Here is a 16,501-nt window from a genome sequence, read left to right as displayed (position 1 = left end):
AAGCAACGGCGTTTAATCGAATAAATACGGTACCTTGTGTGTTGTGTGTACAAGTACAGTGTATTACCAAATTAACATTAAGCTTACAGAAACTGTAGAGTATTTGAATATCTAACACAGAAAAAATGCATGCATTTGGAGTTTACTATAAAGTCCAGTCCCTTTTTTCAGTTTGCGTCCCCATAATTATAAGGAATATCGAATGAATCCATCATCACCACAAACGACTAAGCACATGCACATGGTGATCGATCGTGATGGTGCGTGATTGTACAAGGATGATTCCACAGTACACCAACGTGAATTCCTTTTCGCTAGGAATCCTCCACAAACTAGAAGGAAGGAAACAGAGGCGAGGCGACATATGAAAATGCAAAGTAACAAATCTCGAACAATTATTTCCTCAAGGGTGATATCATACAACTGTTCAAGGAGGTTTGTTTAAGCATTCGATGTTGCTATGTGAATCCACCATGCAATTTCTGTTCCTGTTCTTGTCTCTTTACAGCTTCTTGTGCTTCCTTTTGCATGGTTTCCAGCTTTTCAAGTGTCACAGACTTCATGGGCATTATTTTGGGCTTGCAAAGAACCGGCATCGGAGTTTGCTCAGTGAAAAGGAGTCCCTTTTTAGGAAGAACTTCCTTGAATACAATCTTCTCTCCGGCCATCTTTGTCTTCTCTTAAGGTAGTAGCCGCTGACCAAAATGTTAAAGAAAACAAATACATTAAATGGGAGAAATTATGTTTTATTTTCCGATGTTCTAAATGGTCAGTAATCGTCAAAAACTTTAGGCGCTGGAAAATAAAAATATAGTGGTATACGTGATTTCATAAATGTGGCAATTCGAAATCAAGTTTCTAAATACCGGTATTCTTTAAGTAAAGGAAATTCCAAACTAACCATTCAGGGAACACTTGTCACACTTAGCTTATAATTCCTCCATTCGACACAAAAAAATCTTTTAAATCAAAGTGAATATTCTCCCACATAATTTAGAAGCCACTCTCAAAACAAAATTAAGAAGACAAAAATTAAATGATAATCAGATTTGGTCATGATCCAAAACTGATTGTGTTTTGATTTTGCTTTCGATTGTCAAAGACTGTAAATTTCGTCTATTATAAAGCAAGTGATGGCATTTCTTTGAAAATGTAAAAAATAATTGACGACCCACAAACGCCTACGTAAAAACTCAATTTATTTCTATATGCTTGCGAGAATCAGCTAAAAGGCATAAGATAGACCAAGATACGCCCTTGCATGTCTCAAGTCTTGCTACACATCATCACTTTTTTTAGACATTTTGCTTTATCTTCTTAGTTCTTTCCAGTTCCAAGGATTGTTGGAAAGTAGGTTGATAAAATGTATCTGTATCTTGGGGCGATGCAAGAAATACTCTTGAGAAACGTCTTGTAGGAATCTAGCTTGAGGAGTAGCGGGTTGGGAGTTTTGTGGGCGCGGCAAATTTGTGGTCTCACCGTCGAATGACGTCCTTGTAACATAGCGACGCTTAACCAATCACAACGCGCGAGGATTCAAAACAGACCAATCATGGACTTTCCATCACGTGCCCTGAGGTCACTTTTAACTTTGCTTTGCTTCGCAAGAAGCCTTCGTGAAAGGAGGGAACCTCTGGATTGTCTTTTGAATAGCCCGTATTTGTTCTCCCGTGTGCCACTGGAAGCAACAATCCTTCCCTTTTTCGTAGGCAAAACAGCTATCTGTTTGAGTGTCTCACTCGATAAGCTTGCACGGAGCTGCTGGCATTTCGACCTTTACTGCTCGAGTTTTCTGGTGCAGAACTGCCTTTTATTCCATTGTTCGAAGCCGCTTGCCAGCAACAAATTCTGTCGCTGTCGATTAGAAAACGTGTCAACTTCACAAAACCTTCTCTGAAACGATGTGAAGCTGTTTTCGTAAGGCTTCTGGACACGCCAGGCGGTAATCGGGCATCTTCGCCAATTTCATATTTTTATAGGAGTGACTCTTTGGCCTGGGAGCATTTGAGGGTGGTCGTCTCTTTTACGTAAGCTGAAGTTTACCTTGTTATTCGAAAGGAAACTTGTGAAAGCATTCGTTTTCCAGCAAATTGCTGAGCGATTAAATTCTGGTTTTAAGGCTTCGGAGGAGCATTTTCTACCTGTACCAGGTATCTGGGACATAGTGTTTTTACTGCCTGCTAGTCAACAGCGAGAAGGAACCGTCGAGTTGTGCCATTCTATTGTGAAGCTTAATTAGAAGAAATATCCCACGAGGCTTCTGTTTTTAGAGCTGTATAATATCTTCAACATAAATAGAACTTGACATTACATAAACTATATTCATCATGGCCGACGCCGCAACAAGGAAGGAAGAGCAGCAATCGCTGCATCGGTCAATGGATTCGATGGATTTTAGCGCCATCCCGGATTTTTCTGATATCACCATCGGAGATCTTACAACTGTCATGAAACACAGAGGACTAGAGGCAAAAGCTTATATAAACGAAAAATATGGTGGATTGCACAAGCTTATACATAAGCTACATACTTCAACAGAGAAGGGAATCGGTGGGTTTGCCGAAGACTTGGAGCATCGCAGGAACGTATTTGGAGCGAATTATATTCCTCCCAAACCTCCTAAAACATTTCTCCAGTTTCTGCTGGATGCATTCAAGGATACAATCCTCATAATTCTTGCCGTTGCGGCAATCGTGTCTCTTCTGTTAGGAATTTTTGCCCCTGAAGAATGCGAAGGCTCGGAAGAAAACACGGGCTGGATAGATGGATTTGCCATTATCGTCGCTGTCATTATTGTAGCGTTGGTCACTGCAGTAAACGATTATCAGAAAGAGCAACAGTTTCGAGGACTGCAAAGTAAAATCGAAGGTGAACACAAATTTACTGTAGTGAGACATGGAGAACCGATAGAAGTACTCAATAGTGAAATAGTGGTAGGTGATCTTTGCCAGGTCAAATATGGTGATTTATTGCCTGCGGATGGTCTTGTTGTTCAATGTAATGACCTTAAAGTTGACGAAAGTTCTCTGACTGGTGAATCTGACCTAGTTAAGAAAGGAGAGAGAGATCCACTGTTGCTGGCTGGTACTCATGTCATGGAAGGAAGCGGTAAAATGGTCGTTTGCGCAGTAGGTGTCAATTCACAAACAGGCATTATCTTTTCATTGCTTGGATCACATGGTGAGAAGGAACTCGACAAACCAGATAAGGAGGATGCTGCCCCACCCCAGTCACCCATGATCAAGACGGACAAACAGGATGAATTTGAGGAAATTTCATTGGAAAGGAAAGATGATGATGAAGAAGAAGATTCGGATTCGAATGACAAGGAAAAGAAAGAGAAATCAGAGAAGTCTGTCCTACAGGGAAAACTGACCAAATTGGCAGTAAGCATTGGTTGGTTTGGTGTTGCTGCTGCCCTTCTTACAATAATTGTCATGGTCTTACAGTTTAGCATTAGAAAATATGTTAACGAAGGGGCTAGCTGGGAGAATAAGCACTTGAATGCTTATGTTAATGCATTTATTACTGGCCTGACTGTGCTGGTAGTTGCTGTTCCCGAAGGTCTGCCCCTCGCAGTAACTATATCATTGGCTTTTTCTGTGAGGAAAATGTTGGATGATAATAACTTAGTCAGGCATCTTGATGCTTGCGAGACTATGGGAAATGCAACTGCTATTTGTTCTGATAAGACTGGAACTCTCACCACAAACCGTATGACAGTTGTTCAGAGTTACTTAGCTGATAATCACTATAAAGAAGTGCCAAGACAAGGGGAGCTTCCTCAGACACTGGTTGAAGTTCTAGTCAAGGGAATAGCTATAAACAGTAGCTATGCATCTAATATTTTGGTATGTAAACAGTAGTTTGTGCATCTGTGTTTGTTTTTACATTCCTTGGTATTAATTTTGTCATTAACACAAATAGAGGTTAAAGATGGTGAAATTAGTTTACAGAAGGAAATTTCTTAGCAAATAATATAAGGAATCATACATGTACTCAATCGTTCTCGACAATTCTTATTGATTTGGTGTGAAATTGTAATAGTTCTTTGGAATTGAAAATAATTCTTGTCATTATATTTGGTATTTTATTTCTAAGAGGACCTGCATTATAAATGTAGTTGTTAAGGTTTATTTGGTTTTCTTTTAGATACTAGTTACTTACTTTATTTTGTGCTTTTTCTTGTTTTTAAGTGTGTATGTCACAAAGAATATTGCTGTTTTTGGTTAATTCTGTGCTCAAGTCATTGATAAGTGCATTTGCCCATGCTTAAAATGCTCCTTTAGAGATATGAAGAAGGTATCAAACAAATTTCATCATGAAACACTAACCATAATAATTTTTTGGTGATATTGCCGGAGCAGCATTAAAACTAGTTTTTTCAAGTTTCAGTCTATGTCCATAGCAACACATGATAGGAGACAGTTTCAATGCCTAAGTGTAGGCTTAAATAACAAAACTGGATCATTATTTTTTTGGAATTCAACTGATACAAAGATATGTTTTAGCATTTTAAAAAGATGGCAAATACTGTGACATAGCCCCTTAAAGTCACTCCTTAACAGGGTGAAGTTTTCTGCAATTATTATTAGCTAAAATTATCACCATACAATTTACATTGTATCAAAGTTTTCAAAAGCTGTTGGGTTATTTTGTCTTTTTGTGATGAGTTTCTTTTTTTAAAATTTGTATTTATCGTGCTTGGTGCCACTGATTTTCAGTGAGCTTGCAACCAAAGAGTTAATGAGGTGGCAGACTGTTAAGTTGAAAATTTATAATTTTGGCTATTTGTAGAAAGAATCCCTGTAATCTTTTTAAGGCTTAAGTTTAAAGCATTTGCATAGTGGTTATATTTATAACAGTTTTACTCTTCCAGTGGTCTTAAGGTTTTAACGTTCAAACAGTTTTCGCCAATGGTTAATTTTCTGTGTCATTGGTCAGGTGTACTTATATTTGAGTTGTTATAGCTGAGGTGTGCTCTGAAGATTATTCATGGCTTAACACGTACAATACAGTGCTTTTTTCGCGATGATCAATATACCTTGGCATCTTTTTATTTAAAACCATGCCTGGGGTGAATTCCATCTCTCTAGTTTAACTCTTGGCAAAAATGCATTAAAAGAAACCTGTAATATGGAGTTCACATTTTAATAATCACTCTTTTTCATTACCTTGACAAATTGCATTTTTTGATAAATTTGGGAGATTACTTTTATGCAATTCAAAAGATTTTTCTGTATAATCTTCTTTTCTGGAAAAAAGAAAAGAGTAGGAAACATTGATGATACACATGTATTGACAATGTTAAGTATACTGGCAACTGCAGTGATTTGTGGGATTTCAAAATGGCATGCTTGGCTGTAAAGCCAAAACATGAATTTAGTTATTTTCAATTTGTGCCTTTTAGCATCAGTAAATCTAAGTTTTGTACACATATAAACAAGATCATAATATTTTAAGGCTTTTGCCTTTGATCATAGTTGCTTTTCTAAAACTGTTATTGTCATTCTTTTTCTGTGACATTAAATTTTGTCATTCTTTGCATATCCTGTACAAAAATGGTTAACCCCAAATTATATCATCTTGCAAAAGTAATTAACTGTGTTTTATGTCAAAAGCCTTTGCCAGGTGTTTTACAACAACATTTTTTGTAGAATATACAATTTTCACAATGGTCAGAAGTTTTCCCCTGGAAGCAAAGTGGAAGTTGGTCAAGTCATTTTTTATATTCATTTATAAAAGAGCTTTTAATTCCAAAAATTGAATATTTTTCTTGTTGTATTCTACAGTGTTTAAAGATTTCCTTTTATCCACTCGTTGGAAAGAAAATTAAAATTTTTTGTAATCACACCTATGATAATTAAGTGAAAAAACAGTTATTTCAGAATAAATTAATACTTTTTAGACAAAATGGACTTTAGGTTTTTTATACCTCAGTTATTAGAGATCCGTATTCTGTTACTTGGAGTGTTAAATATTTACTGGCATTTGGAAAATTATTTTTAATGCTTTACAGACAGCTTTTTCGTTTGAAAACGTGTTACTTAGTTTGCCCTTGCTCTTACAGAGAAAAAAAATGGCAAAAGTATAAAGAAGTTGTGTAAGTTTTTGAGGCATGTTGATCTTAGTATATTTCATACCAATGATAAGTTTTTTGGAGGTTGATTTACCATGAGCTTTAGTGGCCCATGCTGGCTCCTTGGCAAGGCTGTGCCTCAGGCACTCGGTCGCCTAAGGCAACTAACATTTGGCTTCAGGCAAATGAAAAAAAATTCCCAGTCGCCTGGCTGGGCACTCTTGCTTTTTGTATAGTGTTCCAGTGAAGTAGGCAGAAAAATTTAACACGCTGGTGTTGGCTTGTTGAGTTACAGTTCATAAAAGCTTAGAGAAAATGGCTTCGTACGAAACAAATGGGTGCGCCTTGATGTTCAAAGGTTGTTGCGTCATTATGATTGTTATCATTATTATCATTATTATTATTATTATTATTATTTTGAATAAGCAATCTTCTTTGTCGTCAGTGTGATTGTACATCTATTGATCTTTGTTTTCAGCCTCCAGAAAGAGCTGATGGCCTACCAATTCAAGTGGGAAATAAGACTGAGGGGGCACTGTTGGGTTTTGTCCTGGAAATTGGTGAAACATACCAAGATTACAGAGATCGTAACCCTGAGTCAAGTTTTGTTAAGGTGTACACTTTTAACTCCGCACGCAAATCCATGACCACGGCTGTGCGTCTTCCTGGTGGTGGATACCGCATCTACTCCAAGGGTGCATCGGAGATCATTTTAGGCCGTTGTTCTTCAATTGTTGGCAAAGATGGAGAAATCAGGCCATTCACTGCTGGTGATGCCGAGAAGATGGTGCAGGAAGTCATTGAGCCAATGGCTTGTGATGGCTTGAGGACACTTAGTTTGGCATACAGAGATTTTCCTGCTAATGGAGTTCCCCCTGAGAAAGGTGTGTGAAGGGTTTCTATAAAATCCAACCCCTTTAACAATAACTTTCATTTTGCAAGATGTGTACACACAAGTCACAGCTGAGAAAAGTTGAGAGAATTGCAGTGTATATGACTGGTGGAATGACATATATAGATATATATATATATATATATATGACATATACTGTGGGACATATAATAGACTATAACTATAAGTTTTTGCAAAACATCAGCTGAGCTTTTGGAATTCATTCAGGTTCCCATTTCAGTGATATGCAGGCTTATTTTTTGGTAGTGAGGTTGCAAGATTGTTCCATGGATCATGGGTGGGGAAGGTAGTAACAGTGACCTTCGTTTGTGGTAATATTGTGACCATCATTGGCAGTAAATTGTTTGAGTGTCATGTAACGGTAGTTTCTTTGTTTGAGTCATAACCTTAAAGTGAATGACATACACTGTATGTTCCGATGTTTAAGGAGGAGGTATCTGTTAAATGCTGTTGAGATTTAGATCTAAGGTTTAGAAATGCATGTAGGCTTTGTTTGGGAAGATTTGTTGTATGTTCAGCAGGTGAAGCCAGTGCTGAGTGTGAGCCGGATTGGGATAATGAGCGTGAAATCTTATCACACTTGACTTGTATTGGTGTTGTTGGTATCGAGGATCCAGTCAGACCTGAGGTAACTCTATTTTGCTATTTTGAAAATAATATAATCATTATTTGGCTGGGTAGTGGGTCAATATTTTCTCGGAGTGCTCAAAATTATTCTTCCCTATTTTTGTAAATAATGTAAGAGTAGTTATTTCACATTGAAGACCACAATAAAAAGCTCTAAGAACCAACATGGTAAATTTGTGGGTTTCATTCTTGTTTGTATGTTGTGTTTTTACACAAGTGAAAAATGTTATTCATGATCAGGTACCAGACGCTATCAAAAAGTGTCAGCGTGCAGGGATTGTGGTGCGCATGGTAACTGGAGATAATGTGAATACAGCAAGGTCTATCGCTCAAAAGTGTGGAATCTTGGAACCCAATAGTGAGTTTTTGGTATTGGAAGGAAAGGAATTTAATAAACGTATCCGGGACTCATCAGGAAAGGTGTGTAAGTCTCAAAAGTAGCTTTTACCGTTTATATATGTAGTGTTCACTTAATCTTGTGGTCAAGTCTTGAAACTACTTTGTTGTTAGAATTTACCAGGCCTCTCTAAATTAGTGCCAGTGGTTTAATACATAAAGTTGTGTCTGCTTGTTTGGCCACAAAGTGTTGGTCTAGTCAAAGTTAGGAAAGGTTAAATGGTGGCATTCTTCAAATTAGTTCCTGCCACTTCTCTTAAATTTGAAGCTACTACCATACAGCATACAAGGCTAGCCATATGCTCAGAAAAATGCAGGGCACCCAACAGCTCTGAACCTTTAAATCCAGGGTCCCCAGCATATAACTTGTATTGAAAAAAGTACAATTTCCTTGTCATCCAGCTGTAAAAGCAAGTCATTACTGGCCACTCTAGGCACTGCTGGAGAACTGCTCTGAGCATGTATGTTCAGTTTACTGAAAATTTGACCTTTCACCCATCCTGCTGGAAATTGTACCACCTAATCATCAGGAGAACTGGTTGACACTATAAGTTAATGCTGCCCTTGTTAGTTTGTAGTTTCTTTTTCCTTTTCCTGAGACTAGTGAATACTCAGCTGTTTTGTTGCATGGAAGGTGAAAGATCTATCTTGCTTTCCTCATCAGTTACCATTCTAATTTTACCTTTTAAGGTGAGCCAAAAGAAGTTTGATGAGGTTTGGCCAAATTTACGAGTATTAGCTCGTTCATCACCAGAGGACAAGTACACTTTAGTGAAGGGCATCATTGACAGCAAGCTTAATCCAGCACGGGAGATTGTTGCAGTGACGGGTGATGGTACCAATGATGGCCCGGCATTGAAGAAAGCTGATGTTGGATTTGCAATGGTATGGTGGACGAGTACAATTGCTCTCATGTTAAAATTGAAGATTCTTATTCTTAATGTATCATGTTTTAACAGAGTACATGTATATTAATCTTTATTTTTGTTATTTCCTACATAGGGTATTGCAGGCACAGATGTAGCTAAAGAAGCTTCTGATATTATGCTCACTGATGATAACTTCAGAAGCATTGTTAAAGCTGTTATGTGGGGTCGAAACGTCTATGACAGTATTTCAAAGTTCCTTCAGTTTCAGCTTACTGTCAACTTGGTTGCCATTGTTGTTGCATTTGTTGGAGCATGTGTTGTTCAGGTGGGGTGAATTAGGCATTTTTTCTTTGATCAGACTTTAATGATGTTTTAGTTACATGTACAGTACCTCAGGGTTCAGAATTAATTGTTGAACATTGTTTTCCAAACACAAAACCTATTTCATTAAATGCCGGCAAGTCATTTATCTTGTAGAAACATAGCTTACTACGCTTTGAGTGGATCTTGACAGCAAATTAATGAAAAATGAGCAACAGTTTTACATGTAGTCAGAGTCATCTAATGTTGACAGTGAAATGTTAAACAGTAACTGATGAACTACCTGTAAATCAAATGTTCATTTTCAAACTAAGAAAATTGTGACCCTCTCAAACGTTTCAGTCTCTTTGCAGACAGGTGAAAAATACAAACACTAAAAACTAATAATATATAGCAGGGCTCGACGTTGCGACCCCTGGGGTCGCCAATGCGACTTGATTTTATTTAGTGGCGACTAACTTTTCACGCCTGGTCGCCAGGCTGGCCCTCATGATATATTTGTGACCTTCTTTGGGAAAACGTACACTAACGATATTCCGGTAAACGGTTAGACCGTTAGCTTTCCGTTAGTCATCCGTTAGACAGATCAATGAAAATCGTTGGAGGCGTTTGGCAATTCAGTCTTTAGGCTAGCAACTCATCCGTATCCGTTAGATCGTCCGTCGATCTTCTACTGAAATACACTGTTGAAAAAGTTCCAACAGGCAATGGAGACTGTCTTTTAGTGGGTCTGTAACACCATCGCTTTAGAAAAATTATTCTGTAAGAGATTGTAACCGATGTTTTAAGGCTTCCTTTCGCACGATTTTTGCACGTTTTAATGTCTGTTCGCATTGTACAGCATCGGTCGAAGACCTCACATACCTGCGGGCGGCGCCCAAAATCTCTTAAGGTAAATACTGAAGCGTAAATTTCCTCAAACAGTTATTCAAGCTTCAGGAAATGAAATACACTTGCAGTTAAACAAATTTTTTGTATTAGAAAAAATCTCATTTGGGCTATGAAAGAACAAATCTGCAAACATTCGCTTTGCGTTCCATATTTGCATTGATGTTCAGAAATGAACATCGGTGAAACATGATCTATCTCGTTGCCTAGCACGTGATCGAAAGTCTCCTCCACAAAGAAGAAACAGATCGTCAATATTTTCGGGCAAAAGTTGATTTGGCGAGAAGTCTGTTCAAGAAGTCTCACTTCAACGATACTTTATTAGAAGTCAATAAAATGCAGCAAAGCTCTCACTTGGGCTGTCACGCAACGCTTTGTCGCGAAGGGCTCAAATGTCAACATAAATTTGCATAAAAAAGTAGTTTACAAGAAGCCCGAGATAGACGTTTGTTCTCTTAAGTTTTTATCAGGCTAATCTGCAATCGAGTTCGCAATCTAGATACATGTTCGACATAAAGGAATTATTGTTAATCGATGCGCTAAAATTTTTTCCCGGACAAACAAGGGACCTATTGAGAACTGCAATCGATTTGCCCGATTAATTTTGACAGAAGTCTTAAAAAAGACTTCCGTCGAATTGAATTCATCACTGGTGATTTTCTCTTACAAGTAAAGTTAAAGTCAAACGTTAGACGGACCAACCGTTAGCTGCTAAGAATCAACCGTTAGATCGTAAGAGCAAGCCGTTAGAACAAATCGTTAGAGCGTTGGGACAAGCCGTTAGCTATCCGTTAGTTTAACGGTAACGGAATACATAAATGCGTAAAAATGAATTTTATAACAAGTGCCATTGTAGGGGTTATGTAGCCTGTTTTGTAGAAGGTAACTTATTGACGATTTTGTTGAGGTTAAAAAGACCTTAAGTATATTGTATGCTATTTTTTCTTGAAGATAATTTTTGGCGACTAGAATACTTGTCCTGGCGACCAAAAATGAAAACTTAGAGGCCAGCTGGCCCCAAGATTTTTTTCTGAAAGTCGAGCCCTGTATAGATTTAGCCAGGGCTAAAAGTGAAGCTCTCATTATTATATATAGTTCACTCAAACAAAATATAAAATCGTGTAATGCTAAGGGGCATCAAATCAAATTTATCAAATTTCACCCCAGCTTCCATTGAATGGGGTGGATGTTCGTAAGTACAGACAAAACAGACATGTCACAAACAGAATTTCTTGGATGCATAGATGACCAAATTTTCTGGCCCATGGTACTCCACTTATATTCACCATTCTTCTTGGAGATTTACTCCTGTAACTTATTTTGTCATATTTATAAAGTAAATGCCTAAACTTTTTATGGTGACTAGGTGAGTCCCCTGACTGGAACTCAGCTTTTGTGGGTGAACCTTATTATGGACTCATTTGCTTCACTGGCCCTGGCAACTGAACCACCAACAGAGGACTTGTTAACTCGTAAACCATATGGTCGCACAAAGCCTCTTATCTCACGAACCATGATCAGGAATATTATTGGACATGCCATCTTCCAGCTCATTGTCCTATTTGTTCTAGTCTTCTTGGCGGATGATTTATTTGACATTGAAGATGGATACTTGGAGACCACACGCTGTAAGCCCACAACTCACTCAAGTCTTGTCTTCAATACGTTTGTAATGTTGCAGCTTTTTAATGAGATCAACTCGCGTAAAGTGCATGGTGAAAGAAATGTATTTAAGGGCATCACACGTAATCCAATTTTCGTAATCATCATGGGTGGAACCTTTGTTGTCCAGGTAGGAATCTTGCTACATAAAACAAGTGTAAAAATTTATAAATAAAACATTCCATATTGTTATATTAGAGTTTCCTCACCCCTTCTCCGTGCCCATGAAGTTAAGCCCCTGTTTATTATTTTAGAGAAGAGTTGTTCTGGGTAGAATGATCACCCACCTATGCCAGGTGCCCTGGGTGATCCATCTTTTCATACATCTCCTTACAAAGGTAAGTTGGCAAACCAATTACATGAGAAACAAAAGTTGGCTCTGCTAGAACATTGACCACTCCCCCCCCCCCCCCCCCAGCCAATCCACACTTTTATGATGGTAGGGTCATCCTGACCAAGTTTTCTGCATATGAACACTTTCCCTTGCTCAGCAGGGTCAACTCAGTCAAAGTGGGACAGTGAGGCAACAATACAACCATAAAGAAATTGATGGCATGTTTCCCTTTTTAGATACTTATCATTGAGTTCACTGGCAAGGCATTCCATGTTAAAGGTCTTGGATGGGAAGAGTGGCTTTGGTGTGTATTCCTAGGATTTTCAGAGCTCGTATGGGGACAGCTGGTTCTTACACTTCCTAAGACTACTTTACCAAAGATTTGTCGATTTGGTACAAAAGAGATTCCTCCCTCCATTATTCTGGAGCCAAAGGAAAAGGACAGTAAAGCTCGTCTGCTGTGGTTACGTGGCCTCACAAGACTTCAACATCAAGTAAGATAATGTTTTTAAAAGAAAATTTAATTCAAACAACCAACTTCTCTAAGTGGCAGTCAGACCAAATTTGTTGCTTTAAGAGTTCAGACCAACAACATCTAATGTCTATGAAGCATGTAATCTTTAAGTAACATATACTTTTTTTCTTTTGGCTAATGGTGATAACCACAGAAAACTAAATACAGAATTTGATCAGTTTTTTGAAATACATGTGCTTCTTCATCGGGTTTTGATGCTTAAGGTGATAACATACTAACGCAGCATGCTAAGCATGTTGGTGAATTTATCTTTTTAGATACGTGTGGTGAATGCATTCAGAAGTGCAATTGATGGTCGCAGTCAACGTGCAATAGCTTCTCCTGCAGTGTTCAACTCATTGCTGGCCCCTGTACGTACAGCAATGGTTTATGATGAATCAGAGTGTCCTACTGCTCTGGATAGTTCTGAAGGTGGAGCCTCTGCAATTCCCCGGTATGCAAGTGTGGAAAGTTCTGTATAACAGATTACTGAGATGTAGTATAGTGTCCAATAAGCTGATGTATTATAATCTGAAAATGGTCATTTTAGTCACAGTCAGTCTTGCAACATCTCTGTACAAGTCATATCATTATGTAAAAGCCACGAACAGTCATTACGATCGTATGAAAGTCATGACAAGTTTCACTCAAAATAACTGTAACCTTACTTTCATGGTAACTCATAACTTTCCCTCTAATCTCTACATGCTTGCTCTACATAATTATCTAATCGTTGTTTTTTTGTCATCTTTTCAGTTCCTCGTAACAATGTAATGATTTAGTAGAGTAAAGTAATGAATTTATTTGCATATACTAACCTTGTGATGAATGTAAAAGTTAAATTAGATAAATCTTTGAATTAACATTTTCTTAATCTGTGACAGGTGATCGTGATGGCTGTGGACGTCCTGGCAGGGGAGGCAGTTAAAGTCTTCTCTCCTGCAATAATTACTCATTGAAGGAGTGACTCAATAGGACGATATTAATAAATTATCAGTAGTTATACACCAGTAAGTAATTAGGTATTAATTAGTCAAGTAGCCATAACAGAAATAGATTATTTTGTCATTTTTAGCTTTGCCCACAGATGGGCTGTGTTCTGTCATTGCCTAATACCCCTTGGCAAATTACTTTTAATCTTATGCGAGCAGGAAATATTTACTTTTTCATTTAACTTGTATCCTGGGCTCCGTAAAATTATGAAATTATTTTTGTTAGAGCGCAACCTTGACAGACTATAGCTATATTATTAATTGTTCAGCTTGAGCAATAAAGAATGTGTAGATTTAACTTTCAGTAAAGGCTTGCAAACAAATTAATGAACAAGCATTCTTGCTGGTATGAAATAAAGTGGTTTAAATTTTTTTATTAAAACAGGCACTGAGCACTTTCGTCCGCTGAAGCATTTCTTGCTTTTTTGTTTTAATTTTAACTTGCTGGTGTTCTAGTTTAATGAGCGTTGTTCATGGTAAAAGGCCTTAGTGCTGAAGACTGCTGTTTTCTTGTTATACATAGGAACAACTTGACATGAGATTGAGGTCTTTTGCATGAACTCCTTCAGTGTTCTTCTGCATGTTTTTTGTTTTGTTTTGTTTTTTTTCTTTTTTTAGTTCTATCTAGTGTTCAGTGCTGTGGACCTTTTATCTTTATTAATAATCTTGGATACTGATTACCGTCAAAAAATGCGTGGATATTTTGTGGAATTTTTATGGTGAAATGACAGATAGCATTATAGATCAGAAGATTGGAGGAAACTGCAAACAAAGAGAATTACTCTAGCTAGTTACAATGTAGGTTGTGGATATTTCACATTTTTTATTGACTGTCTTAAAGATCCTTAAAACAGTAACATTCTAGAAATACATTTGGTGTTTAGGTACCCTCCGAGCAGAGGGTTCTCTCTTTCATGTCTGTTAGTGTTAACAATGTCGTTTGCATTACTTTTCACTTGCATAGTTGGTTTGTTATATATGTGATGCGAACAACTTCATAAACACTAAAAACCACTGAAGAGAGAAACCTCTGTTCTTCCTCTTTAGTGTTCATGGTTTTCTGTCTCCAAAATCAGTCATTTCAAATTAGTGGGTTTGTATAGGTTATTAACCAATCTTCTTACTCTTTCATGAATCGATTCGTTTTTTATGTTATTATTCTGTTCTCTCTACCAAATTTTGCAGATAATATTTTTTTTGTAGAAGCCACTTTGCCTGTCCTTGTGTTTGATATTTTATTACAAGTATTGTTCTATAGAAAATGCTTATTATTTCATGATTAAGAGCATTCAAGTAAACAAATATGTCGAATGATGAAAGACGATCAAACAAAATCACGCGACAAAGCATTGCCAAATTTGGCTATTTCCAAGGCATTTTAGAATTTTGTTTCTGCTAATAATCAGTCTCAACTGTCATTGTTTTTTTATCTGTTGGAACAGGAAATTCAGCGTATGTATCAACTTTATTTTTCAAAGGCCATTAACAGCGCTGTTCATTCAGGGAAGTCAAAGAAGCCTGTTCACTCCAAAGAATTGCCAATAGTGGTGAATGATGAAATGCTATTTTAAGTTTATTTTGATTTTCACAAATAAGGTGCCAGTAAGCATGGATATATTTCTTTTTGAAAAGATACAATGGCAAGCGTGTTGTTTATTGGCTAGCAATCAGCTATTTTTAGTAATTATTTATTATGTATATCCTGGTTGAAGGTTCTACAAAGATATTTGGATTTTGTCTTCATCCGTTAGTCTGTCGTAATTAGCATCTCTAAAGTTGGTTGGATATGATTCTCCGGGTGTCTCAGAAAGCGCTGTTGGTGATAGTGAATTTTGACAACCTTTGTTGAGGTCTTCATCAAAGTTATTGATGACTTCATGAAAGATGTCAAAAATCACTGGTTTTATACATACTCAACCGGCTGATATTCAACTCACATATTATTGTACCCTTGCTTTCAGTCCATTGGCTAGAATACAAGTCATTTAGATTTTAAGGATAATAACTCTTTCAATTAGCATATTTTAACATCTATACTGTTACATGAGTCCATTACACTATAGATATAAGTAAGTGAATATTAGTGCAGGGAGCTTCAATTGTATAGGCATAATTATAGGTATAATAAAGGTGATTGTAATCTTGCAAAATGGGTGACTTGTCTTTTCTAATGACAGCTTAGTCTCTAAGAACGCAGGGTAGTTGAGGGCATTAAACGCAGGCGTCGAAAAGGGTGTGGGATTGGGAGGAAGGGAAAAAGAAAGGGGGATTGGAGAAACGGAAGCTAGGTAGGTATTAGCGGGAATATGGGAAACTCTTGGATTTCTGCCTAAACGGGCTATTAAAATCTGACGACAAAGTTCCTTAACATTCCTAGCCTGTTCCAGGCTCTCAGATAGTAGCGATGAAGCGTAAGTAAAAGGAACACAAAAATATGGCCTTGGGAAAAAGAGGCGGTGGTGGTGCCGCTGCCCTTACTCTTCCCAGTTTCCTCCCGTTTCTTTTTCGTGTGTGCGCGGACTCGACTATCTCGGAGCCTGGAGCAGGCTAAAACACTGTCACTTCATCGACAACTCATAAAATGAAAACAAAGGTATCAATACATAATGTAAAACTTTTGTTTTCAGCGATAATTTCGAAATTCAGATATTGGTAGCTTGACCGAACAAGCTTGGCCAGTGAAAGATTTATTACGTGACTGAAGAATATATACCATGTTATTAGGTGTCCGTCCTTTTTGGGGTATAAGCCTCTAATAGAGTTGACAGTAAACAAAAAACAACAAGAGCCAACAAAAGAAAAATCAACAACAACTGAGACAAACACAAACAAAGGAATGATGTAAGTTAAGAGTGACCCTCGCCCTAATTTGGAAAAGTAGATTGCAGACTCTTGAGATTAGCCTG

General features: G+C 37.5%; 1 protein-coding gene across 3 annotated transcripts; it reads left to right on the top strand.

Annotated features, from left to right (window-relative positions):
- The first annotated feature begins 1,438 nt into the window (after window positions 1-1,438).
- On the top strand, window positions 1,439-15,745 carry LOC140947677 (plasma membrane calcium-transporting ATPase 3-like). Of its 3 annotated transcripts, XM_073396849.1 has the most exons (10): window positions 1,443-3,851; window positions 6,558-6,963; window positions 7,511-7,620; window positions 7,860-8,039; window positions 8,706-8,900; window positions 9,018-9,209; window positions 11,460-11,885; window positions 12,326-12,583; window positions 12,882-13,057; window positions 13,488-15,745. In XM_073396849.1, the coding sequence occupies exons 1-10, from the start codon at window positions 2,328-2,330 to the stop codon at window positions 13,489-13,491; spliced, it is 3,471 nt and encodes a 1,156-aa protein (XP_073252950.1). In that variant the 5' UTR covers window positions 1,443-2,327; the 3' UTR covers window positions 13,492-15,745. The 3 variants fall into 3 exon arrangements, with proteins under 3 accessions (XP_073252949.1, XP_073252948.1, XP_073252950.1); XM_073396848.1 differs by lacking the exon at window positions 13,488-15,745 and having other exon boundaries at window positions 1,439-3,851; window positions 7,514-7,620; window positions 12,882-13,481; XM_073396847.1 differs by lacking the exon at window positions 13,488-15,745 and having other exon boundaries at window positions 1,439-3,851; window positions 12,882-13,481.
- Window positions 15,746-16,501: the final 756 nt, after the last annotated feature.

This window comes from Porites lutea, chromosome 9 (assembly GCF_958299795.1).
Source record: "Porites lutea chromosome 9, jaPorLute2.1, whole genome shotgun sequence".
NCBI classification, from domain to species: domain Eukaryota; kingdom Metazoa; phylum Cnidaria; class Anthozoa; order Scleractinia; family Poritidae; genus Porites; species Porites lutea.
Note: the sequence above shows the minus strand (reverse complement) of the source record. Positions and strands in the feature narration are given on the sequence as shown.